Source organism: Molothrus ater, chromosome 24 (genome assembly GCF_012460135.2).
Source record: "Molothrus ater isolate BHLD 08-10-18 breed brown headed cowbird chromosome 24, BPBGC_Mater_1.1, whole genome shotgun sequence".
Classification (NCBI taxonomy): domain Eukaryota; kingdom Metazoa; phylum Chordata; class Aves; order Passeriformes; family Icteridae; genus Molothrus; species Molothrus ater.
In genome coordinates this window covers 6,590,543-6,616,491 of record NC_050501.2, presented here as the reverse complement: position 1 = coordinate 6,616,491, position 25,949 = coordinate 6,590,543, and the positions used below count along the sequence as shown (strand labels likewise).

At 61.7% G+C, this 25,949-nt stretch overlaps 3 protein-coding genes across 3 annotated transcripts; 2 read left to right on the top strand and 1 right to left on the bottom strand.

Moving 5' to 3' along the window:
• Nucleotides 1-525: 525 nt before the first annotated feature.
• CRYBG2 (crystallin beta-gamma domain containing 2) lies at nt 526-8,178 on the top strand. The gene is made up of 19 exons (XM_054517209.1): nt 526-2,457; nt 3,122-3,166; nt 3,250-3,368; nt 3,582-3,792; nt 3,872-4,011; nt 4,095-4,221; nt 4,507-4,542; nt 4,629-4,756; nt 4,914-5,040; nt 5,283-5,425; nt 5,495-5,621; nt 5,709-5,741; nt 5,835-5,947; nt 6,027-6,156; nt 6,330-6,469; nt 6,684-6,807; nt 7,351-7,509; nt 7,822-7,981; nt 8,090-8,178. Exons 1-19 carry the CDS (start codon nt 526-528, stop codon nt 8,176-8,178), a joined length of 4,083 nt encoding a protein of 1,360 aa, XP_054373184.1.
• Nucleotides 8,179-12,594: 4,416 nt separating this feature from the next.
• UBXN11 (UBX domain protein 11) lies at nt 12,595-23,022 on the top strand. Its single transcript, XM_036397109.1, has 12 exons — nt 12,595-12,619; nt 12,902-13,002; nt 13,759-13,813; nt 15,394-15,470; nt 15,872-16,127; nt 17,157-17,377; nt 18,104-18,181; nt 18,946-19,066; nt 20,071-20,165; nt 20,387-20,460; nt 21,159-21,299; nt 21,935-23,022. Exons 1-12 carry the CDS (start codon nt 12,607-12,609, stop codon nt 22,095-22,097), a joined length of 1,395 nt encoding a protein of 464 aa, XP_036253002.1. The 5' UTR covers nt 12,595-12,606; the 3' UTR covers nt 22,098-23,022.
• A 523-nt stretch (nt 23,023-23,545) lies between these two features.
• SH3BGRL3 (SH3 domain binding glutamate rich protein like 3) lies at nt 23,546-25,327 on the bottom strand. Its single transcript, XM_036397102.2, has 3 exons — nt 25,194-25,327; nt 24,760-24,927; nt 23,546-24,465 (listed from the first exon to the last, which is right to left on the bottom strand). The coding sequence occupies exons 1-3, from the start codon at nt 25,239-25,241 to the stop codon at nt 24,400-24,402; spliced, it is 282 nt and encodes a 93-aa protein (XP_036252995.1). The 5' UTR covers nt 25,242-25,327; the 3' UTR covers nt 23,546-24,399.
• Between the last annotated feature and the right edge of the window lie 622 nt (nt 25,328-25,949).

Sequence of the window (25,949 nt, the reverse complement as noted above, 5' to 3'; positions counted from 1 at the left end):
CCTCCCGAGCACCCGATCCCAGCCAGGCTTTTCCCCACGGAGCAGCTTCCCTGTTGTTTTCTGGGCTTGTTTGTTTGCTGCTTTTGCTGACTCGGCGCAGCCCTGCTGCCCGCCTGACTCATCCCGCAGCTCGGGGCACGGCACGGCCCGGCTGCATCGTGCACGCTCACCCGAGCCCCGCCAGGCTCACCCGAGCCCCGCCAGGCTCTGCCACAGCCCGCAGCCCGCCCCGGTGTGGCAGAGCTGCCCCCGGCCCTGCCGGACACAGCAGCGCTGGCACGGCCGGGCACAGGGAGCCCCCACACCCTGCGTGAGCCCCAAAACCGCCTCCTGTGCTCCCAAACTGTCCCTCAGGATCACAGGGAGCTCTGGGGGGTGTAAAGGCCCGCTTTGGGACTGCGGGGGGTGTTCTCAGCTCTCCCAGACTCCTTCTGTCCCCGCAGCTCTGCCAGCCCCAGCGCGGCGGCCGCGGGGGCTGAGCCCGGCAGCGCGGGGAGAGCCACGGAACTGGAACCATTCCCTGCCATGGATCCGCCGTTCCGGCACAGCAAGAGCAGAGCCTGCGTCTCCAGCGCGGAGCTCAGCATGAAGCCGGGGGCCGCGGCTGCCCCCGAGGGCCGCTCCCGCTTCCAGAAGGTCTCGCTGGTGTCGCGGCGCCTGCAGAGCCCCGGGAGCGCGCGGGGCCGGGACGGGAGCCCGTCCCGCGTGTCCCTCCTGCTGCAGGCCTGGGAGAGGGAGATCGTGGAGAAGACGGGCTCGGGCTCCGGCCCCGCCGCCCCGACCCACCGGGAGCACGCGTCCCCCGCCGGCCTCCTCAAGGACTTCACGGCGCACGGCCCCATCTTCTCGCAGGTCTACGCCCCGGCGCAGCGGCCCCGGCGCCAGGACGAGCGGGGCAAGGGGGGGCCCGGCGGGGACGGCTCCCCCTCCGCGGAGGTGCCGGTGCACCGGGAGAGCTACGTGCACGGCACCCTGCTGCCCACCCGCCCCGCCGAGCGTCCCGCGGCGGCTCCCGGGGACGGGCCCGGTGCCCCGGGTGCCGCCAAGGCCGGCAGCGCCCCTGCCCTGCCCAGGGCCCGGCAGGTCACCGTGCTGCGGACGGGCAGGGACGCGGAGGGACGGGGGGCTCCGAACGGGACGCACGGCACTGCCGGGGCCACCGCGGCCTCGGCACAGCGGGACAGCCCCGGGCGGGAGGGCAGCGGCTCTGCGGCGGCCGCAGCGGGCAGGGAGAGCTCGCCGGGCAGCGCAGAGGCCGCCGGGCCCCCAGAGGAGGCATCCCCCGAGGAGAAGGACTCAGCAGAAGCCGAGCCCGCGCCGGTGGAGGCGGCTCCGGGGGCCGGGGACCCGCAAAGCAGCGTGAGCAGCTCCCCGCAGCGTCCCTCGGCTGGCCGGGCTGCTCCGGCTGGCACGGGTGAGGGAAGCGTGGCAGATGCGGATGGCACCATGCCCGCCACGCCAGCGAGGACAGAGAGCCCCCCGGGGGCTGGCAGCACCCCCGAGACCCCACCCTCAGAGGTGAGCGAGGGTCCAGAGCCTTCATCCGAAACAGCGGCATCAGCAAAGGCTGAGATTGAGCTGGAGGGGGAGGAGACGACGGGAGAGCCCCAGGGCGCAGCCCAAGAGCCCGAGAGCGTCCCAGAGCCCCCCAGCGAGCCCCCAGCCCCCGAGCCCGCGGCTGAGAGCCCCCCGGACGCGAGCGAGGAGGACCCCGAGCTGCTGGTGGACATGGAGATCTTCGTGGACACGCTGCGGAACATGGAGCCCTCGGAGATGCGGAAGGCGCCCAAAGCCCCGCGGCAGCCGCGGCCGTCGGCGCTGGGGCGCTGCGCCGCCCTGCCGCCCATCCACGAGCACCGCGTGGCCCCCCGCGCCCCCCTGTCCCTGCCCCAGGCCCTGCGGGAGCTGCTGGAGCGGGGCCCGGCCCCGGGGCGGCCCCAGGAGCCCCCCGAGGAAGAGGAGGAGATCGAGAACCCCTACCTGAGCCCCGAGGAGCGGGCGGCCGCCGGGAGCCGCCGGGGGGTGCCCGGGGACGGCGCGGAGGGCGAGGGGTGGGTGGAGAGGGCCTCGCTCCTGGGGGCGCTGGGAGAGGATGGAAACGCCAAAGCGGCGGCCGAGAGGAGCGTGCCCTTCCGAGGGAACGTCCTCAAGGGCATGGCGCTGCTCTCGCACTTCTTGGAGCAGCGGGCAGCCGGGGCCGAGGAGGGCAAGCCCTACTCCCGCCTGGACAAGAGCGTGCTCTACGGCCGCTTCGTGTGCCCCGGCGCCGCCCTGCTCCAGCTGCCCCACGGCAGCGGGGGCTCGGACCCACCCTGCCCCAGGGACCACAACGGGCTGGGCCCTGCTGGCCATCCCGGCCCCGAGGTGGCCGTGCTGGAAGCCCTGAGCTCGGGCTCTGTCCCTCCTGTCCCCGAGGAGCCAGAGAGCACCGTGACCCTGAGCCTCGAGCCTGTCCTGGTGAGTGAATCCCAGTGAATCCAGCACTGGGGAGTGCTCTCCTTCCCTGCAGCATCCTTCCCTGCTCCCAAAATGTGGCTGGTGCTTCCTCTCTGGTCAGAGAGGCCATGGGGTGAAAGTCCAGGCACTGGGATGGTGATGGGAGATACTGGGATGTGTGATGGGAAATACTGGGATGGTGATGGGAGGGCACTGGGATGGTGATGGGAGGGCACTGGGATGGGTCATGGGAGGATACTGGGATGGTGATGGGAGGGCACTGGGATGGTGATGGGAGGTCAGGGGATGGTGATGGGAGGACACTGGGATGGTGATGGGAGGGCACTGGGATGGTGATGGGAGGATACTGGGATGGTCATGGGAGGATACTGGGATGGTGATGGGAGGTCAAGGGATGGTGATGGGAGGTCAAGGGATGGTGATGGGAGGTCAAGGGATGGGAGGGTGCCAGCACAGCTGCTGGGAGGGTCCCGGGCAGGTGCCAGGAGGGTCGGGGGCAGACGGGAGGCTGCTCCCCAGCAGGGCAGGAATGCTCGAGGTGTGGCTGCCCGGGGCGATAGGAGGGCCTGGCAGGCGCCAGACGCGAGGCTGCAGGGATATGGCTGCCTCAGCCGAGGTGGCCCCGCGCTCCTCACCCGCCCGTCCCCCGGGCTCTTCCCAGCAGGACGATAAGGAGGGCTTGGAGAAGATCAACACAAGACCCGGCAAGGTACAGGGAGGGCGGTGTGGCCGGGCAGGGCTGGCCGGCCGGGCCGGGGTGGCAGCACTCCCGGGCCGTGTCGCCCTTCCCAGATCATCCTCTACTCCGACGCCGGCTTCGCGGGGCACAAACGGGAGATCTGGGACGACATCCCCGACGCCACGTCCTGGGAGCTGTCCCACACCATCTCCATCCGAGTCATCCGAGGCGGGTAGGGACAGGCGGAGAGGACACCAGGGAGGGCAGCCCGGGCTCCGGGAGCGCCCGTGCTGCCGCTGCTAATTACCTGCCGCTGCTAATTACCTGCCGCTGCTAATTACCGGCGCGGCGGTGCAGCCCGTGCCCACCCACAGCCTGCCCCGGGGGCCCCGCGGGGCTCCGGTAACGCGGGATCTCCCCCGTGTCGCCCCCACGCCGCTCGCAGGTGGGTGATGTACGAGAAGCCGCGGTTCCGAGGGCGCAAATGCGTCCTGGCCGAGGGCGACGTGGAGATCGACAACCCCTGGACGGCGTACGGGGACAGCGGCGACAGCGGCGACAGCGGGGACAGCGGGCACAGCGGGCACAGCGGGCACGGCCCGCAGCCCCGCAGCAGCCGCCCCTTCCGCATCGGCTCCTTCAAGAGGGTGGTGCGGGTGAGTGCCGGGAGCCCCGAGCCCCCAGCTCTGCCTGCGGGCACAGAGCGGGGCCCCAACGCCGCCGCTGTCCCCGCAGGATTACCGCACGCCCCAGATCAGCCTGTTCGCCCAGGAGAACGGAGAGGGCGCCCGGCTCCGCTTCAGCGGCTCGGCCGAGGACACCCGCGAGCGGGGCCAGGCGCTGGCGGCCGCCTCCATCATCGTCCACTCGGGCCTGTGAGGGGACCCGGGGGCTGGGGGCTGCGGGTGGGCTCGGGTACCGGCAGGAACAGGGTGTGACGCCTTTCCCCATTCCCCAGGTGGCTGCTTTACTCCAAGCCTTTCTTTGACGATGATCCCTACGTTCTGGAGCCGGGCGGGTACCCCAATTTGAAGGCTTGGGGAGCAAAGGAGCCATCCATCTGCTCCATGCATCCCATCAGGCTGGTGAGTGCTGGCTCTGGGGGTGCTGCCAGGGGTGCCAGGGCTGTGTCCAGGTGTGAGCGAGTCCTGGCAGCTCCTGGCTGCCATCAGTGAGATCACGGTGTGGGAACGGGCCAAGCGTGGCTTTGGAAAGTGCTCCTGAGGGTTAGGGGTGAGGGAAAGCTTCAAAAGAGCTTCTTGAATGAAAATGACCCAAAACCCAGCTCAGACTTTGTAGGGTGGCAGCAGATGTCCCTGCGAGGTCTCCTCCTGCCACCACAGCCTCACTGGGGCTCCTTCTCCTTCCAGGGCTGTCCCGTCGTGGAGAGGCCTGGTGAGCCACAGGTGAGCCAGGAACCCTGGGCTGGGATGGCCCTGGGACCCTCCTCACCCCACCTTGTCCCTTCCTCACCTTTCTCACCTGTCCCCAGGTGCTGATCTATGAGGCTGCAGCTTTCCAGGGCCGCAGCTTCACCATCAGCAGGGACATCTACGACCTGAGGCGCCTGCCCGAGCCAGCTCTGCCCACCGTGGGCTCCCTGCGTGTGCTGGGGGGCTGGTGAGTGCCACGGGGAGGGCAGGGCTGGCATCCCAGCCGGGAAGGGCTGTGGGATGGCTCTGGGGCACCTGGGGGGGAGGCTGTGGATGATGCCCCCGTGCCCCAGCACGTGGAAACCCTCTGGAGTCCTCAGTGCCCGTGTCTGCCTGTGCCACAGCTGGGTTGGCTACGAGAAGGAAGGGTTCCGTGGCCACCAGTACCTGCTGGAGGAAGGGGAGTACCAGGACTGGAGGCAGTGGGGCGGCTACAGCCAGGAGCTGGTGTCCCTGCGGCTGATCCGGACGGTGAGGGCAGCAATGGGAACGGCTGGGGAAGGGATTTGAGAGATCTAGGCACCCCCATCCCATCCTCACCCCCAAAGGGAGCCGTCCCTGCCTGCATCAGGCAGCTGGGCAAGGCCTGAGATCCCCCGAAATCATCCAAGCAAAGTTTGGCAGCTGCTCCCACCCTCGCCTGTGCGTGTGCCCAGCCCACAGCCCCTTCCCCTGACAGACCAGGGGCTTGGGGGGGCTCCTTCTCCCCACAGGACTTCTCTGACCCAGCCCTGGTCCTGTTTGAGGCCATGGACTTCGAGGAGGGCGCGAGCGTGGAGCTGAGCGAGGCTCTGCCCGACACGGGGCTGGCCGGCTACGGCAGCGTCACGCAGTCCATCCACGTGCTGAGCGGAGTGTGAGTGTGCCAGGGGGCTCGGGGGGCGCTCGGGGCGGGAATGGGCCAGCACTCACCTGCCCCCCACAGCTGGGTGGCCTACGAGGGCCCCAACTACTCGGGCGAGCAGTACATCCTGGAGAAGGGCGTGTACCGCAGCTGCGAGGACTGGGGCGCCACCGACTGCCACATCGCCTCTGCCCAGCCCATCCTGCAGGTGAGGGGACAGCGACCCCCCACGGCACCCCCCGGGCTGGTGGTGTCACGGCCAGAGCCCCACCAGCCCCGCTCTGCTTCCTTCCAGGTCAGGGAGCACAACCTGCACTTCGTCTCCAAGGTCAGGGCTGCTGGATGGGGAGGGGGCTGCAGCCCCTTGGGGGGTGCTGGTGATGCTTTGCCCCCTCACCGAGCCCTGTGCTCCCCTGCCCAGATCCTGCTTTTCTCAGAGCCTGACTTCTTGGGGGATCACATTGCCTTTGAGGAGGACCAGGAGGCCCTGCCCGAAGCCTTCACCCCGCGCTCCTGCAGAGTCCGTGGGGGCAGGTGGGGTGTCAGGGTGCTGGGGGAGGGATGGGTGCCCTCCACGACAGCTCTGTCAGCTTGGAACGCTCCTCCCCACCAGCTGGATCCTGTTCGATGGGCAGGACTTCACAGGGGAGCAGCACGTGCTGTCTGAGGGCGAGTACCCCACGCTCAGTGCCATGGGCTGCCTCTGCTCCACCGCCATCTGCTCCTTGAGGAGAGTTCCACTGGTCAGTTCCTTTCCTTTCCTTTCCTTTCCTTTCCTTTCCTTTCCTTTCCTTTCCTTTCCTTTCCTTTCCTTTCCCCTTTTTCCTCAGGATGTTTTTCCCCTCTCATGGCACCCCCAGTTCTGGCTCTGCCCCCCAGGAGCCCTCACTCCCCCCTTTGCCCCCCAATCCCACAGTTTTTCTCGGAGCCCTCCATCTTCCTGCACGGCCTGGAGTGCTTCGAGGGGAAGGAGATCGAGCTCAACTCCGAGGTGCGGAGTCTGCAGGCTGAGGGTTTCAACAACCACGTGCTGTCCGTGCGGGTCAAAGGAGGGATGTGAGTGACCCTGGCACCCCTGGGTGTCCCCTGCCCGCCTGGGGTGACCCATCCTGTGCCCCCCTGGGTGTCCCCTGCCCGCCTGGGGTGACCCATCCTGTGCCCCCTGTCCCCCTGGGTGTCCCCTGCCCACCCGGGGTGACCCATCCTGTGCCCCCCCTGGGTGTCCCCTGCCCACCCGGGGTGACCCATCCTGTGCCCCCTGTCCCCACAGCTGGGTGCTGTGTGAGCACGGTGATTTCCGAGGGCGGCAGTGGCTGCTGGACTGCACTGAGATCACCAACTGGCTGACCTACAGCGGGCTCCAGCACGTGGGGTCCCTCTACCCCATCCGCCAGGTGGGGGGCACCTTTGGGAGGGGACAAGGGAGGGGACAGGGCCGTGTCACCCACTGGGGTGAACCCAAAACCCTGGGGCACGGGGCTCACATGGAGACAGAACTGCCAGCCCTGGGCTGGGGCAGCTGGAGATCCTGGCAGCTCTGACACAGGAAAGGTGCCACCAGCTCAGATTCCTGTCCCCCACCCTGGGAGTGGCTGCCTTTGTGGTGAAATGCTCCCCATGGGCAAGTGCCTCATAAAACACACACAGCATCCCAGCGTGGTGAGCCGTGCCCGTGCCAGCTGCCAAGGACAGGTCACGGGCACAGCCATCGCCCTGGGGACACCTGGGGACATCCTGGGAGGGAGAGCAATGGGGAGAACCCCCCTGAATGCAGGATCCTCCCTCCCAGAGCCCCAGCCGGGTGAGGAGCTGCAGGCAGGCGGGTCTGGGGTGCAAAGGCAGGCCCCTCTCTTGCAGAGGAGGGTCTGGGGTGCAAGGGCAGGTTCCTCTCTTGCAGAGGAGGGTCTGGGGTGCAAGGCCAGGCCCCTCTCTTGCAGAGGAGGGTCTATTTCCACATCAGGAGCAGGGAGCTGCAGCTCTTCCTCTCGGTCCCCGACGATGTGGAGGACATGAAGGCGGGCAGGGTTGTGGTCTCCAGCCTGAGCGAGCAGAGCAGCTCCGTGTGGTACTACGAGGATGGGCTGATCAAAAACCAGGTCAGGGCTCGGCTGTGAGAGCCAGCACCACCCAGGGGACCTGCAGCCCCTGGCAGGGCTCCTCTGGGCACTCCCCACCCCACCGCCATCTTCCGGGGTTTATAAGAGCTTCTCCCAGCCTCTGATCCCAACGATCCGGTGATTCTCCTCCCCGAGTCTCCCCTGGGGATATGAAGCCACCTCTGCCTTCCCCGCAGAGTTTTTGCCACCCTCACCACCCGCACCTCTCGCCGAGGGGGTCCCCCTGCTTACCCACGTTGCAGCCCAGAGGCAGCTGCCCTAGAGGGCCATCCCTGCCCGTGTCCCCTGCAGGTGGCCCCCACCATGAGCCTGCAGGTGATCGGGCCGGCGGGGAAAGGAGCCAAGGCCGTGCTCTGGTCCGAGACGCGGCTGCCGCGGCAGACCTGGAGCGTGGACTCCCGGGGCAGGATCCACAGCCAGATGTTCGAGGACATGATCCTTGACGTCAAGGGTGAGGCCCCAGCCCCGGACACCCCTGCTTTCCCAGGGACGCCCCAGAAGGGGGTGTTTCCATCAGGAGCGGGGATTGCCCTCCCCAAACCTCCCCCTCTCCCTGCAGGCGGCCGCAGCTACGACCGGGACCACGCCATCGTGTGGGACATGGCTGAGGAGCGAGCCACGCAGATCTGGGACATCCAGGTGCTGTGAGGGACAGAGGTGCCGTGGGGCAGGATGGGGACACCCTGCCAGCATCCCCACACTGGGGCAGGAGGCCTCAGACCCATCCACGCTGCAGCCCAAGCACCTCCGTCCCAGCTGCTGCTGTGGGGGATGACCACCACCCTCCCTCCATGGAGGCCTGAACACGGCCCATGAAGGATCCCGTGGACACAGCCAGCGTGGCACCCTCTGGAGAGCAGCAGGGCCCCTCCCCACAGGCGTTCCTTCCCCCGAACTGTATTTATGTACGTGTGTAAGATACAGCCCTGCCTGGCTGGTTGGCGTCCTTGTCCTTGTCGTGCGCACAGCCTGGCAGCTCCCCCAGCCCGATGCTGGTGCCAGGATGGGATCCCAGTGCCCTCTAGTGCCCATGGGCACTGGCAGCTCCGTGGGCAAGGACTTTGAGGAGGGAGGCGCCGGCCAAGCCGTGCTCGGGGACCGCCCGGGGGGTGCTTGCTTGGGGCCTGCCCGGGGGACAGGCGGGGACGGCTCGGGGGATGCTCGGGGGATGCTCGGGGGACCGGCGGGGACGGCTCGGGGACCGCTGGGGGGACAGGCGGGTACGGCTCGGGGGATGCTCGGGGGACAGGCGGGGACGGCTCGGGGGATGCTCGGGGGACAGGCGGGGACGGCTCGGGGACCGCTGGGGGGACCGGCGGGGACGGCTCGGGGGATGCTCGGTGGACAGCTGGGGACCACTCGCTCGGGAGATGCTCGCTCGGGGGTCCCGGCCCTGGCCCCACCCGGCCCCCCAGCCCCGAGGGTTGAAGCCCCGTGACGGGGCCGGTTCTGCGCCCCCACACACCCCCACCAGCCCCGGTACCGAACCGGGAGGAGGCGGAGACGAGCCCTGCGGGTCGGCACCAGCGCATTTATTGCTCCGCTCCGCGGGGCCGGGGGTCGCTCCGAGCGGCAGGAACGGGGGCGGTGCCGTCCTGGGGAGGGTCTCGGGGGGCTGCAGGGCCCCTGGGGCTCAGCGCAGGTGCAGGAGCAGCGCCGCCAGCCCCCCCAGCGCCGCGGACAGGAGCGGGGGGCTGGCGCCGGGCGGGCTCACGCTGCCGCTGGCCGTGGCGTTGATCGGGGCAGCGTCCTTCGGCGGAGACACCTCCTCCTTCCCCTTGTCATCCTTCGCCGTGTCCCCCTCCTTCGCCTGGCAGAGGGACTGGGAAAGAAAACAGCTTCAGACACCCCTCCAAGAGCGGCAGGGCGGTGAAAGCCCCGAGAGCCCTCCCAGGATGGTCCTGGGGCAAAAGGACCGGGGCACGCCCGCGGCCACGCTGCCCCAGCCCCGGCAGGACAAACAGCCGCCCGTGTGTGCCCCGGTGCAGGTTCCAGCTCCGGGCTGGGCCAGGGCAGGGAGGGAAGTGAGGTGAGCTCTCCCTGGAACGGCTGCCCCGCCGCTAACCAGGGGCTTTCAGAAACCAGGGGGAAGTGGAGGGCGGGGAGCGGCCCCTGCCCTGCGAGGAAGTGGTGAGGAGGCGTCGGGGCACGGCCCTGCAGAAGGAGAAGGGCCGGGCTGTGGGGAATTCCCGTGCTGGGAGCGAGGGGCAGGGGGGACCCCCGAGGTGCAATCAGGGGGTGCAGCCGGTGTGGGAATGCAGCACAGCCAGGGGGTGAGCCCAACCTCTCTGCCTCTCTAACACTGCCCTGGCTGCTGGAACAGCAATGCCATTTCCCAGGGTGAAGCACACCCGTCCTCAGGGTCCCTCTGGAGATGGGGAAGGAGCAGGGACAGAGCCCAAAACTCTGCTCTCTCTGCCACCCTCTTGCTCTCTTTGCCTGCTTTACAGAGGGCGAATCCCAGCGTGTAAATGCAGCCTGTGGAGGCAGCAGCAGGGCCCAGCTCTGGGGAACTTCACGAGTGAAATAAGCACAGGTAGATTTGGCCCCAACTCGTTGTAGGGGGAAAAAACCATCCCAAAAGCTGCCCCAAAGTGCAGGGTGCTCCCCAAAGTGCTGGTGGGTTCATCCCTAACACCCAGGAGAGCCCCAGTGTCCCTCAGCATGGCTCTCAGCCCATGGAGCCCCCAGCAGGAAGAGAAATAACCCAGTGGGGAGAGATGAGAGGAAAGCACAGGCCTGAGTCCCCCTCCAGCTCAGCATCCCCGCTGCAGGAGGGGCTGGGAGATGGGCTGGAGAGCTCTGCCAGGCTGGGAGATGGGCTGGAGAGCCCTGCTGGGGTTACAGAGGCTGGGAGATGGGCTGGAGAGATCTGCTGGGCTTAGAAAGGATGGAAGATGGGCTGGAGAGCTTGCTGGGCTTAGAAAGGATGGAAGATGGGCTGGAGAGCCCTGCTGGGCTTAGAAAGGATGGAAGATGGGCTGGAGAGCCCTGCCAGGCTGGAGATGGGCTGGAGAGATCTGCTGGGCTTAGAAAGGATGGAAGATGGGCTGGAGAGCTTGCTGGGCTTAGAAAGGATGGGAGATGGGCTGGAGAGCCCTGCTGGCTAGAAGGATGGAGATGGGCTGGAGAGCTCTGCTGGGCTTACAGAGCTCAGTGGTACCCTCAAGGTGAAGAAAGGCATTAAAAAAATCCCCACGTGGAAGCGTTTGGACCTTGCAGAGCACAGCACGAAGCTCTCGCTGAGATGGCAGCGCTTAAAGCCGAAGAGAAAAGCCGGACGCGGAGGTTTTGAGCAGAAAGCAGAGGCAGCCCCTCCTTACCAGGCACAGGGCGAGCAGGGCGAGCAGGGCGAGCAGGCGGGCGCGCTGCATGGCCGGGGCTCCGCGGGATCGGCGCCTCCCGTGCCGCTTCCCCGCCCGCCCCGAGCCTTTAAGGCGGCGGGGGCACCGCGCACCAATCGCGCCTCCCTTCCCCAAAAGGGGAAGGTCCCGTGCGCTGCCTGAGCGGGCGGGAAAGAGGTGCCAGACGTGGTGAGGGACCTGCGGGGCTGCTCCTCCGAGTCCCCTGCAGCAGCTCCTGGTGTGCCAGGATAAGGGCAGAATATAGAAATTTTCAGTTATAGATAGATATATATATTATAGATATATAGATATCTATATCTATATATCTATCTATCTATAATATATATCTTAGATATATCTATTATATATCTATAATATATATCTATAGATTATAGATATAGATTTATAGAAATTTTCAGTTATAGATAGATATTAGAGGCATGTTATAGATATATTGATATATTGATATTCAGTTCTTCTGGAGCCACTGAATAGAGCCTAAAGACTAAGTGGCAAAATAAGATAAAAGGATGTAAAGGGGTGAGCACGTGGCTGGAAGCAGTGGAGAAACAGATAAAAAGAACTACAGTGGGGTTTTTGTAAAAGTATGTAAAAAGAAGCAACGGCGATTGCCCAAAGAAAAAGTTCAAGGAAAGGCTGAAACCCCTCAGGCTCTGCTCCTGCCCGGGTCTCTCTGCGCTCACGCCCACCAAGGAGTGACTGAAACCTTCCCTGGATCACCGGAGGGTTGGCAGGAACAAACCTCCTCCCTGCAGGTGGAGCTGGAGCCAAGGCATCCCTCGGGATTTCAGAGCCACACCCCAAATAAAGGAAATGCTTCCCTCAACCCCCAGCTCCGTCTGCCCACCGCAGCTCCCCGCGCTCCCTCACCCTGGAGGGAGCCCAGAAAAAGGGATGGGAGCAGAGGAAACAAAAAGGATCCGGTTATTTTAAGATGGTTTGAAGTGAATAAAGGCACTGGGGCGTGCTGAGAGCACGCACCTGCTGTCTGGGCTCGTGCTGCTGGAGCACATCGTGGTGATGTGTTCACCATGGTGAGCTCCCCCGGCTTCCGCCCAGAGCTGGGGGATTTTCTGCAGAAAAGCTTCACCAAATTTAGTTCTGGTTTTGGCCAAGTAGAAATTACAGCCTCGTGAGCACAGCCAACATCCCTGGAAGCGTCCAAGGCTGCGTTGGAGCAGCCTGGGACAGCGGAAGGTGTCCCTGCCCATGGCAGGGGATGAGCTTTGGGGTCCCTGGAGCACAAACCCCTCTGTGGTTCTCTGCACACCCCATCAAAGGAGGGGAAGCCGGGGGGATCATTGGCCTGTCTCGCTCACCTCCAGCAGGTGAGACCGAGCTGCTGGAGAGCAGTAGAGGAAGCAGTGGGGTGGGGACAGCCAGGAAAGGCTCCCGGGATGGGGACAGGCGCTGGAGGAGCTCAGGGTATCAGCAAAACCCTAGGTGAGAAAACAGAGACTGAGGAAGCAGGCGAGGGCATTGGGAGGAGCTGCGCGGCGTGAGGGGCCTCAGGCCAGGCTGGTGGGTGTGTGCGGAGAGGAGCTGAGGACAAAAACGGGACCTGTCCCGGTCCGGTCCCGGTATCCCGGGAGAACGCGCGCGGTGCATGCTGGGAATTGTAGTTCACAGGTGCTGCCTCTCCCACCACGTGACCAGCGCCGGGCCAATCGCAGCGGGCCTCGCGTCGCCGTGGCAACCGGCCGTAAACAAGATGGCGGCGGGGGGTGAGTGTCCTAGGTCAGGCCGGGCAGTCTCTGGGCCAGGGAATCCTTTCAAGGCACCCTCTGCTCCTGCTCCGGGGGACAACCCTGCAAAAGAACACGGAGGGTGAAGCCCTGAGGGCTCTGGGCGTTCTGGGCCGTCAGTTTTTGGTGGCACCCCAGGCCAGACCCGCTCCTGTGGCTCCCCTCTCACACACACACCCAGGAGCCAAGGGATTTCTACCCAAAAAGTCCTCCCTGCTGTGTCAGACCAGCAGCCCTGCTCACAGGTGTTTGTGCTTTCAGGTGCAGCTCACGCTGACGTGGAGCTCGTGTCCTCTCTGGCAGAAAAAATCTCCCTGTTGGAACAAAAAGTAGAGAAACAGGCACAAGAAATCCAGCTGAAGGTAAAAGTCAGCCTCTTGCTGAGCCTGCTCTGTCCCCTGCTACAGGAATTCCACCTCCCAGAGCTTGTGTGGGCTCAGTTAATCTGTGGCCTGCTATTAGTTACCCAAACAAGCCCTTTACAAAGCAAGAGAGCAGTGGGATCAGGCCCTGGGGTGGCAGAGGGGACAGTCCCTGCTGGGACTCCTGGCAGCAGTGACTCTCAGCACCCTGGCACTAAGATCAGCAGCTCTTTGGCTTCAGAATTTATTTTTGCCCTCCTGTTGTGGTGCATCTCCCCTTTTGTTTTCTGAAACAGCAGCTGCTCCCACAGCAGAGCCATCCTGGAGCAGCCCTCTCTGACTAGAATAAATACCCTTTAAAATCTAAAATAAATCCCCTTTAAAATCTTAGCACAAAGACCCTCTAAAATCTTAGAGTAAATACCCTTTGAAACCTTAGAATAAATACCTTTTTTTGTTTGGTTTGAGGTTTTTTTAAGAAGTGGCTGCAGTGGTTTATTTTCTAGATCAGCCCCTCCCTGCAGCTCTGAGCAGGAGCACCCAGAGGGAGGATGGGAGCTGGGTCACCCCCTCCTGGGGCTCTCTATTTATCCCAGCCCTCATCTGAGCCTCATTAAGGTGTTTGTAGGGTGGTTCTGCCCTTTGGCCTGGGCTGGGTGGGGTGAGAGGAGCTGCCCAGCCCTGGCTGGCTGTGCCAGCTGTGCCAGCAGATGCTGGGGCCCAGGACTGACCCAGGCCATTGTTCTGCCCCTGAAGGACAGGAGGATCGCTGAGCTCAAGCAGAAGATAAAGAATCTTCAGGAAGAGGAAGGTAAAATCTGTTCTACCTTTGGGAGAGCTGCAGGGCAGGCCTGGGGACAGCTGGATCCTGGATCCTGTCCTTGGCTCCTAAAGCCAGCAGCCTCCCTGGTGAGAGGGCACAGCTACACAGAGGGGCCATGTCCCAGGGCAGAGCTGCACTTTGTGGCTGTTCCTCTTGTGTAAAACATCATTTCCTGACCCGTTTCTGGGTCTCCATGGCTGTGAAGCCAACCACAGGCAGCCCAGGATGAAGAGCAGCAAAGGGTTCAAACAGGAGGAGAGCAGCTCCTCACAGCTGCTGGGAGAAACCAAAAACCCACTTGGAGCCCCCAGAGGATCCCAGGCCAGCCTGGCTCTAAATTGAAGCCAGCTTCAGTGAGTCACTGCAGGGGTTTTGCCTGGGCCCAGCAGCTTCCCAGCCCCAGCTGGAGCCCACACACGTTTCCTGCAGGGCCCCCGTGGGCAGGGCTGTGCTGAGCTCTCCATTTCCTGAGCTCTGAACACAAACGTGGCTGTGAAACCACAGCCGTGTGCTCTGCCTGCCAGCCAGGGCTCCAGGACCCTCCTGCTCCTCCTGGGCTCCCTGGGGCAGCCAAGCAATGCCCACTCTGGGCTGCCAACAGCACCTCTCACAGCAGCTCCCACTGCTGGGAAGGATGAAGGTTTGACAGGAAAGTCTCACAGATATCTGTGCTGGGCAGAAAGATTTTTAAATGTAGAGTCTGATGAAGGAATAGAGATGGAAGCAAGTTTTGATATAGATGAAAAGAATTGCTGAGCCAGTCTCACTGGATAACCAAGGAGGCAAAGGGTGTGTGAGTTATCATGAGGGGGTTTTATGGCTTAGAGCAGAGGATAAACCCACCCCAAACAAGAAGATGTTTTCACCAAGCAGAAAGAGAGCACAGGCAAACAAGGCAGCAAATGGGGCAAGGAGAAAAAAGGTCTCAGAATTTTCCACTGCAAGAAAACTGAAAACCAACTTCTACCTTGAACTGTAATGCACTAACTTTTAGTGTTTGGAGAACAGTAACATGATATAACAGTAACATGGTAATTACAGGAGTTATGAGAGGCTATAGATAGTAGTTAAGGTATAGATTGGTTCTACTGTATTAAGATGCTCAGCAAAGAAAAGTATATAATGTATTGTAACCAAAAGAAAAGTATAGAATGCATTTGTAACCAAAAGAAAAGTCTCTAATGCATTGTAACCAAAAGAAAAGTATAGAATGCAATGTAACCAAAAGAAAAGCATAGAATGCATTGTAACCAAAAGAAAAGTCTCTAATGCATTGTAACCAAAAGAAAAGTCTATAATGCATTGTAACCAAACTCAGGGTCTCCAGGCCTGCCTGCAGCTGGAGCTGACAGCTGTGGGCACAGCTCTGTCACTCACCACCCTGGACTGCTGGAACCTCTTGGATACAATAAACTGCATTTTCAGTCTGTCAGCAGCATCGTCAAACCCTGCAGGGTGAATTTTGTCCCCCTCAGCCCCTGTGTGCCACGGGTGGGAGCTCACTGAGCACAGGGGAGCCACAGCTCTTGCCTGGGATCCTCACAGGAGCAGCAGCTTCTCTCTTGCAGGTGCTCCTGGCCCATCCAGCACAGAGGAGCTGGAGCTGAGGTGCCTCCAGCTGCAGAGCCAGGTCTGGGAGATGGAGGTGAGGCTGCTCTGCCTGCCCTGAGCCAGCTCTGCTTTGCTTTGGGGTCACTGCCCTCCCACCTTGGCCTTTGCCAAGCTGCCCTTTGGTCCTCACAGCCCCTCCACTCTGAAAAGGAGGAGCAGGAGGAGGATTTAGACACACACACACCTGTGCCTCCTGTGAGCTTCATCCTGATTTCCAGGGCTCTGGGATGCCCAGCTCCTGCAGCCTTGTCCTCTGGCACTGCAAATCCTTCCTGCTCCCTTTCCCTGTGCTGCTGGAGCTGCTCCATCTGTCTGTCTGTCTGTCTGCCAGGGCCAGGAGCCCCAGGACAATCCCGTTCCCGCTCCCTCCCGGCCACGGCTGACCCCTCTCGGGCTCCCTTTGCCGGTTCTGAGGCTCTGACTCTCCTCCTGCAGCGGTTCCTGAGTGATTACGGCCTGATCTGGGTTGGGGAGACGCGGGAGCAGCTGGAGGAGCCGGGCTCGGCCCGGGATGGAGAGGAGCCGCCCGCAGGGAGCCTCTGCAGGCCGGGTAAAGCACAGCACTCCCGGCTGGAGCTGCCTGCCCAGCTCCCAGGAGGGACCCGAGATAAGCACCAAACCCTCAGGATCTGGGATCCGGGATCTTCCCATCAGTCCCTCTCAGGGACACAGACAAGGAGCTCAGCAGAAGGTTTTAATTTTGTATTCCTGTGTTTTGTACACCCTTCTGGGGGAGGAGAGGAGAGAACCTGATGGCTCAGCCCTGCAGGAGGAGACCTCAGAGCAGCTGCTTCCTGCAGAATTCACAAACCCTGCACATTTGAGGCTCCGCTGCTCTGATGACGTTGACATGGAGTGGGTGGAGAACAGAATCAGGTGCTTTGTGCACACAGGAGCTGTGGTAATTTACTCACAGAGCCTGCTCCATCAGGGAGTATTGTTTGCCTTTCCTCCCTGCCACATGTGAGGGTTTAATTGGGACCTGGCTCTGCTCTCTGGGGCCCAAGCAGCTTTGGCAGTGCCTCCTTAGGGAGTGGTGACAGAGGAAAAAAAAAGATAATTATTTGTACTGTAGAGCCAGTGCTGCTTCCTAACCACCATGGAAATATTAGACCAGAGCTTCCCTTAGATGCAGGAGGGAAGAGGGAGATCAGCCAGAAACAGTTTTGGTTTCAGCTCCCTGACCTGTTTCAAATCATCCTTTAGCAACTCATAACAAAAGCAGAACAAACAAGGACTTCAACTCAGCTAAGCCCTTTCCTCTCATTTCCTCTTCTGACTTCTTCCCTGTGGCCCATCACAGCCCTCAAAGCGCCACACAAACATCCTGGCAGAGGCCCTGCCCTGCTGCAGGCACCTGCTCAGCACCTGATCCCCTGATCCAATCTGCTTAATCCAGCTGGGGCAGCTCCTCATCCTGCACAGGCACAGCACAGCACTGCTGGGAGGGTCGGGGAGCCCAGCCTGGGCTGCAGGAGCTGCTCAGGAGCTGCACTGGAGCTGCAGCCGCAGCTCTGCATCCCTGCCTTGCCCCTGTGGTTCAGCACACAGCCCGGGGCCTGGCAGGGCTGTGCCACAGCAAAGGCTGCAGCAGATCCTGCATGGGCGTGAAGGGCAGAGCACGGGCAGCCCAGCAGTGTCAGGGCTCCAGCACACCTCAGATTGTTACAGATAAATGAACGCCCTGCCACCACCCCTAACTCCGATCCCTCTGCCACAGGTGAGGCCGTTCTTGGCGAGCAGCAGGTGGATTTTGATTTAATCCTGGAGCACATCAAGGATCTGAACTCGCTGGTGGGAGAGGGCAGCTCCCAGGTGGAGCAGACGGCGCGGGGGGCTCGGCTGCGGCGGGCAGAGCCCCTGCCCGTGACCCTGTACCGGGACGGGATCACCGTGGGACAGCACGGAGCCTTCCGGCCCTACCAGCACCCGGCCACGCAGGTACGGGCAGCTGAGAGGAGCCAGAGCCGCCCTGCAGCCCCCACTGAGCCCCAGGACAGGGCATGGGGCTGCTGGGCTCATCCCAGTCCCGCAGAGGGGTGCTGGTGTTGGCTGTCACAGACATCTGTTATGGAAAACCCTTTCCTTGGGATTGTTCCTCCTGAGAAGCTGAGAGGCCTCAGGAACAAAATGTACCCAATGGTTATCTGCTGCTGTGGAATGCAACAGGTGCATCTGGGATTGGGCTCATGTGGTTGTTTCTAATTAATGGCCAATCACAGCCCAGCTGGCTTGGACAGAGTCCAAGACAGAGCCCTTTGTTATCATTCTTTCTTTTGCTATCCTTAGCCAGCCTTCTGATGAAATCCTTTCTACTATTCTTTTAGTATAGTTTTAATATATCATAAAATAATAAATCAGCCTTCTAAAACATGGAGTCAGATCCTCCTCTCTTCCCTCATCCTCAGCCCCAGTGAACACTGTCACAGTTGGCAGGGGTCCGAGGATTTTTCAGAAAATATCGTGGCTACACAGAGGAGCCCAGCTGCATCCCCACAGTGCCTGTAAAGCCTCTCCTGTCCTGTGCAGTAATTTCTAGAGATGGACAATCCATGTCTGTGATGCAGACCTTTCTGCGAGGCCACAGCACCACAACCAGGAGCTGCCCCGCAGAAAGATCAGCCCAGCGAGGCTGAGGCGTGAGCAGGAGCTCTCCTGTTGTTTCAGCAATGCCTGCAGGACATCATGGATGGTTATTTCCCCTCCGAGCTGCAGCCGCGCTACCCTGACGGGGTCCCCTTGCAGGCAAGTGCCACCCCCAGCTGCCTGGGCCCACAGAAGGGAGGCTGGGGCGTGTGGGGCCGTGCAGGTGTGGCTGGGGCCAGGGCGGGCACCCAGGGCACCTGCAGCAGCCGTTACAGGAAACGTCTCAGCATCAGGGTTCAAGGGTTCCTGTGCCTCAGTGAAGCTGCCTTGGAACGAGGCTTCTGAGAGCACAGCAGGCTCTGTGAGACAAACAGCACATGCAGGAAATTAGGAGCTGTGTCACAAAAAGGAGGGGGGAAAAAAGTTCTCAAAAGGTCCCCTGGAAAAGTTCGTTACGTGAGATTGAACAAGAACTTTTTAAAGGGGATGTTGTGGGAGTTTGTTTTGCCACAGTTTAAGTGGATTTGGCCACCTGAGGTTCTCTTGGGCCCCAGTTTTTGATTTCTCAGAAATGGCAAAGAGCCAAAGCCACATTTGCAGGCAGAGAGCCTCAGAGGACTCCAATGTAGGTCTGGGAGTGCACCTGCAATGTCAGCAGGCACAGCCAGAGGCTGGACTCCCCCTGTGCCAGGAGAATCCAGGGCACAGCTGCCTGAGCAGGACAAGGTCAGGCCAGCTGGGAGCTCTGGGGCTGAGAAAGGCCCATGGAAGGCCCATGGAAGGGGGATTGTGCAGAGCTCTGGGGGCTGGGGTCCCCTGGGCAGCCTTGGTTTGGGGTTTACAGCTGCTGCCTGGCATGGCTCTGGTTTGTTGGGCTCAGATGCGGCAAGAGGAGCTTGTGCAACACTCAGATTTGCTTACAGGTCACTGACAGGAGGGACGTGGTGTTCCAGAAGCCAGACCTCGCAGGGAGCTTTCCTGGCCTTGGCCACGTGGTGGGTACTTCAGAATCCAGCAGAGTGCAGGGAACCTCCAAGATCCCAGGTAAAATCTTAAACCTGCCTCGAAAATGCTGCTCAGTCTTGAGGAGGAGGATTCTTCAACCTTACCAGGTGGTAGCAGGGGAATGTGAGGGTCTCAGCAATTCTGGGTCAGGAGCTGGGAGCCAGCAGCACACACAGGATCCTCTCAGCATTAATCCTGCTGAAGAATGAGATGTGGCAAGTAATAAAATAATAGAAATTCAGCAGGTTGCCAAAACCATATCTGCCCTGTGCTTTTCTGAAAGGCCAAGCTTCCTTCCAGCTTGACCACATGAAAGGATGCTGAGGTAACCCTGCAGGCCTGGGGAGAGCTGCTTGCAAACACCACTCCTTTCAAAAAGTCATTCCAAAAATGAAGATATCGTCAGGGCGAATTTACCGTAACTGCACCCAACATGGGACAGTTTCTCTTCAGACTTTCACAGCAAAATATGGGACATCAAAGGCCACAGATTCCTCATTTGGCTTCTAGACACTTGCAGTCTGTGTAAGCAGTATCTGACAGGGCTGGGAAGTCAGAAATCAGTGGGGCTGTGGGTGCATCACTAAATAACCCAGCACAGGTATCCCTCATGAGAAACAGCTGCCTGCTTCATACAACTGTGCTCACGGCTAAAGCTAAATATCCCCTTTATCCGAGCAGCAAAATAAAGAATTGTCCAAGCAGAAAGGAGTGGACACCTACAAATTCACCCTCCCAAGGTGAAAAATGCCCAAGTCTGTAAAAATGGGGATGGCTCCAGTTTTCCACAGCAGAGCTGCCTGCCTGCTGAGCACCCCAGCTGTGCACAGCTCGCACTGGTGATGCTGACAGTCAAACGTTCAGTGGGGCACAAAGTGGGACAGCTTAAGGGAGGAACCCAGGAGCTGCTCTGGGCCTCACTGGGGTGCTGAGAGCTCTCCCTGTCGGCTGCTGCTCTCTCCTTTGACCAAATCTGCCTCTTCTGGAGGCAAAGCCTTTGTCACAAAGATCACGCACGGACGCGTCTCCCCTCTACTCTCCAGGTCCCAAAGCCTCCTTGGAGCAGGATCCCAGCGAGGTTTGCCAGCCCCTGGAGCACAGAGGGAGCATGGGCAGCGCCCAAGGAGCAGCTCCACAGGTACCAGTGGGCTCCAGACAGCCCAGGAGGAGAGCAGGGGTGATGCTCTGGACTCAGCTCCCTGCACAGCACCCACAGCCCCTCCCTGGCCTCTCTCAGCTCTGTGGAAGCTCCCAGAGAGGCTGCACCAGGGCACACGTGGCACTGGGCCCTTGCCTGGTGGCTGTGCCAGCTCTGGCTGCTCTCCCTGCAGGGCTCACACTCACCTGCTCTGGTTGCAGGGCTCTGATGGGCAGCAGAGCAGCGAGGAAATCCTGCTGGAAACACCTGGGCTGGCTGCCCTGGAGAGCTACAGGTACAGCCCCCCACCCTTCAGGATCTCCTCTTCCTCCTATTTTATCACTGCAGGTTTAATTCAGGGAGTTCAGTTGAGGAATGGACTTTCCCCTTTTAGCCCTCAGAAATAGTGAGACAAAAGGCCGAGTTCGGTCTTTTGGGAAAACCACTGATTTTTTCATGGCAAACATGCCATATTTTACATCTCTAACAAAAAGCTTCTGTTGTTCAAAATGTCACTTATTTATGTGAAAGTTTTCACGACAGCAAGCCAAGGCCTAGGAGTTTGTAACTATTGAAGGAGCTCTCTGCAGTCATATTAAATGGAGAACTCCTCCAGAAAATTGATGGTGGGAGGTCTCACTAACAGCACTTTTCCACTCAGTCTTCTGGCAAGCCAAGACCCAAATAACTAATGAAAAAAAACCCCAAGCAGATTATTTTTAATCAAAGAAGTAGGGCAAAGTACTTACCAGACAGCCCTGGTTTGAAATGAAAAAGCTAAAAAAGGCCCATAACCCTCTTGAAGGCACCTTCAGGCTGGGGAAGCTCAGCAGCAGTTTGGGCACTGGGTTGGTCTGGGTGCCCCTGGTCAGACGCGGCCTCATTCACCTCAAGGACATTCCCAAACACCAAACTCCTGTCCCCTGCTGGGCCATGGAGGCTGTTCCTGCTGAGAGGAGCTCTCTCCTGGGCTGACAGGGCTCTCTGACCCAGGGTGAAGGCAGCAGAGGAGGCTGGAGCCCCCGAGCTCTGCAGGCTGCGCGTCAGGTCCGAGAGCGGGGAGCAGACGTACGAGCTGAGGATGCTGCTCACAGACACCATCGGGGACCTGCGCCAGCTGCTCGCCCACCTCAGGTAGCCCAGCCCTCCCTCCCCTCCCTGCCTGACTCTGCAGGACCCCAGGAAAGGGTTCCTGAGGTCCTGGAGCTTCAAACATCAGCCTGAGCTGGGTCACAGCCCTGTGCCCACCCAGCACTCTCCAGGCAGCGGGTCCTGAGAAGCTCAGAGCGTTTCATACCCCCCTTTGCCACACAGCAACAGAGGAAAACTTCTGTCCTCTCCAAATTGCCATCAGATCCGGCCCCAGTGCTGCCTTTGCCTCCTTCCAGCACTCACCCAGCTGGTGCCACCCTTCCCAAGGTGCTGGAAGCTGAGCTGCAGCCTTGGCCTGGCTCAGCCAGCTGTGTCCCAAAACACCTAACGCTGCACAAGGGCTCCCTCAGCCTGCTGGGGACAGCTCCAGGTGGCTGAGGGGCCCCTCTGCTGTCCCCACTCCTGCTGCCTGGCCTAGTGCGAGCCCAGGCTGAGCTCAGTGCTGGTGGGATGCAGGAGCCTCTTCCTCCCCAGTGCAGCTGTGTGCTGGCCAGGCTGCTCCATGGCCGCACTTTGGGCTGCAAACCCTTTTTCCTGCTCTTGCATAACCACAGCTGGATCAGTCAGAACCTTGGGGAATCCCATGAGTAGGAGGAGATTGTGCTGTTCTTTCCTAGGGGTGGAAACTCGGACTATGAGATCATCAGCACCTTTCCCCAGAGGGTGTACACGGACAGCTCCAGGAGCCTGCAGGAGTGTGGGCTGGTCCCCAGGGCCTCGCTGCTGCTCCGCAGGAGAGAGCCCTGCCAGCAGCAGGGCAGGGGGCTGCAGCCAGCCTAGGAGCTGCTCTGCACCGGGAGGGAGCTGCCTCTCACCTTACCCGGCCTGCCCTGCCTGGGAAACAGGGAGAGCTTTTCTTTCCAGATTCAGTTTCACTGTGCTGGACATGGAGAGGAGCTGGGTTGGAGCAGCCGTTTGGCCGCTCCCTTTGGCAGAGGGGCCAGGCCAGCCCTGCTGCCCCACGGCGGCTGCTGGGCCCCTGGACAGCGGGGTCCCAGCACAGGGACATTTCCAGCAGCTCACCTGGGCTCGGGCCTGCTCCTCATCTCTGTGCAGGTTACAGAGGCTGAGCCCTGCCCAGGAGCCTGCCAGCCTCACCCCAGCACCGCGCAGTGCTCCGGGACTGGAGCAGCAGGATGGACACACAGCCAGGGCAGTTTCTGCACACAGCTGCTGCTCCCTGCAGATCTCACCTGCACTGACAGCAGAGGACAGACAGGCTCAGTCCCACGGTCTGTGCTGGAGCTAAACCTGAAGGCCTTGAGTTATTGGCTGGCTGGGGCTGGGCCAGGCTCAGCTGGGAGCTCCTGCTGCTGCTGGGCTTCCTGTACGTGCACAGCTCCTTCCCTTGGACAGCCCCCAGCTGCAGCGGGGCCCAGGCTCCAGCCTGCCTGCAGGCACCCGCCCTCCTCCTCCTCCTCCTCCTGGTGCTGCAACAGGACACCGTGTCACCGAGAGCAGCAGAACCCCCCTCTGCCCAGCCCTGAACAAAGCATCTTCCTCCCTGGCCCGTGGGCTGGGGCTGCGCTTTTCCCTTTCCCTTTCCCCAGCACATTCTTCCCATTCCAGCTGTGACAAGCTCTCACTTGACTCCCAGCTGACAGCACTCCCACTCACGCGGGGCAGGGCCATCTGGCAGGTTCCCTCTTCACACAGACCCAGCCCTCAGTAAAGGCTCCCAATAAAACCCTTTATTCCACTGCAATTTCCACTTCCTTCAGCTTTCAAAGGCACGGTTGGAAGCCCAGAGCTCTTCCCAGAGCCCTCTGAGCAGAGCTGCGCGACTCAAACACAGGAAGCAAACCAGCAGCTTCCCCAGCTCCCCGTGAGCACTGACTCAACCCACCCAGCTCTCCCTCAGTTTCCTCCTTTCCCACCTGCAGCAGATTCAGGAGCAGCTGTTTCCCCTGCCCCTCTGTGCCCTGCTCTAGGCAATCCTTGTGCCAAAGGTTTGTTTTTCACTGCCACATCCGGCTGAGGCTGTCCCTGCCCCGGGCAGAGGGGAGGAATGCTCTGGTACCTGTCCCTGCTGCGCCGTAGGACATTCACACACGTCCTGGGAGCCTCTGATTAGCAGCAGCAAGCTAAGGTGTTAAGATCTTTGTGTCAGGCTGCAGCAGCAGGTACAACCCACTCAGCTGGAAATGACTCACGATCCTTAGGTAGGGTGATGTTTAACCTGTAGCCAAAATAAAACCCAATTTAAAGGAAAGGCAAGAGCGGCGCTGTGAAAGGTACAGTAACATTTAATAGCATCTCGGAAGACAACACTGGTTATAAACTTGCTTTTTGGCAGGAAAACAAAATGCACTTGGTCCAGGATTGCAAACAAGCCAACACAAAGAGGAAAGATGGGACAGCTGGAGCATCAGCTGTTCTGGGGCAGCCCTGAGCCATTAATGCTCACCGGGGAGCCTGCTCAGGGTGGAGGGTGGCCAGAGCAGCACAGATCCCACTGCCAGCCCCACCCATTCCCCAGGCAGCCTTCAGCCCCAGCCCCACCGTGGTGGGCACTCACACCCAAATTCTGTGCAGTATTTTTGCATTAAATTAAGACCAAAAAAAAAAAACCAACCAACAAAAAAACCCTTACTTAGTTGCCATAATCTCTGCAGTTGAGATGAAGAGGGGGGGGGAAAAAGACAAAAAAAAAAAAAAAAAGGAAATGAGGCAGCAGAATTTACAACTTTAACAGCAACTGGGAGAAGTGGGAAGTACCGTGCAGCCCTAAGCCCTCCCCTGGCGAGGCAGAGGAGGGGGCTGAAGGCCAGGATCACCTCACACAGCCCCAGAGGCTTTGCTGTTTACAGAGGCACTGGAAGCTGCCGTGAGCCAGGCCCAGCTCTGCTCACAGGCCAAGCAGCGAGCGTCGCTTTCTTTGGATCCCTCTGGGATGAGGCCGGGGTCAGGCAGGAGGGAGTCGGAGGCAGCTGCAATGAGGAGTTTTGGTCGTGGGTTTTTCCCTGGGCTGGGATACAGGTGGTGGTGCCAGGACAGCGCTGACAGCCTGCGGGTGAGGGTGGTCGGAGATGAGGGCGCTCAGGAATGCAGGTAGAGTCCAGGCTGGGAGGGGAAGCGCGGCTCAGGCCAACTTCAGGAACTCCTGCAGAGTGTTTTGCTCCACAGCTTCCACGAAGAGCTCGTAATCCTGCAGGGAAACGCCACACGCTCACTCCCGAGGCAGGAGGGGCCCTGAGGCCATGGCACATCTGCTTCACAGCCCTGGCACCAGCCGTTTGTGCCAAGGATGACGGGACAAGGCGGGCACAGCCCCACTGCCACCCAAACCCCCTGCCTGGGCCCCCTTTTTCCCAAGGCAAACAGCCGTGCCTGGTCCCTGCACCTCGCTAGAAATGATTTACAGGGCATCCTGAACACGTGCAGCACATCCAAGGACAGGAGAGCACCCAGCACCCAGCCCCGGCGTGGAGCACAGCCTCACCCCGCAGTACTGGTCCCCGTTGACGATCTGGGGTGGGATGGCTTTGGGGTTGCCTGCCTTGGCCCTCATCTCCTCCCGGAGAGCGTTGTCCTGCGAGATATCCACCAGCTCGTACTTGATGTTCTTGCCGTCCAGGATTCGGGTTACCTCGCTCTGTTGGGATTTGATCTGGAAGCCGGGTGGGAGAGGCAGGTTACGGGAGATGGAGAGGAGCGCCAAGGGTGGCTGGGTGGGCACACACCCAGTGTGCCAGCCGGGCTCAGCGCGGTGCCCCCGGCCGCACGGGGGGACAGCCAGCACGGAGCGGTGGCTCCGGGGCCAGGTGGGGACGGTACAGGGGAGAGGGGACAGCGAGGATGGGGCGGCGGCTCGGCTGCCGCACGGACAGAGCCGCGCAGCCCCGGGCCCGGCCCGCAGCCCCGCCCGGCGCTCACCTCCCGGGAGCCGGTCACCGAGGTGCTGTAGACCTTGAGGGTGCTCATGGTGCGATCGCGGCCGCTCCCAGCGCCAGCCCGGCCGGGGGAGCAGCGAGGGAGGGAGGGAGGGAGGATGGAGGGAGGGAGGGAGGAGCGGCAGCCCCGCCGCCGCCCGGCCGGCATGTGACTGCGGGGGCCAATGGGGCCGGCGGCACCGGGCATGCGGCCTCGGCGGGGCCGGCCCCGGGACACCGCCCCGCCGGCACCGGGAACCGCCGGCACCGGGAACCGCCGGCACCGGGGAGCCACCGGCACCGGGAACCACCGACACCGGCACCGCCCCGCCGGCACCGGGAACCACCGACACCGGCACCGGGGAGCCACCGGCACCGGGAACCACCGACACCGGCACCGCCCCGCCGGCACCGGGAACCACCGACACCGGCACCGGGGAGCCACCGGCACCGGGAACCACCGACACCGGCACCGCCCCGCCGGCACCGGGAACCACCGACACCGGCACCGGGGAGCCACCGGCACCGGCACCGCCCCGCCGGCACCGGCCCGACAGAGACCGGGGAGCCACTGGAACCGCCCCGACAGACACCCTGGAGCCACCGACACCGCCCCGACAGGCAATGGGGAGCCACCGGCACCGCTCCCACCGGGCACTGCGGAGCCACCGCCCGTACCGGGAGAGGAACCGGCAGCGGCAGCCCCGGAGCTCCTCCCTCGCTCCCCAGGCAGGACGGCCTCGCACGAGTGGGGCAGAGC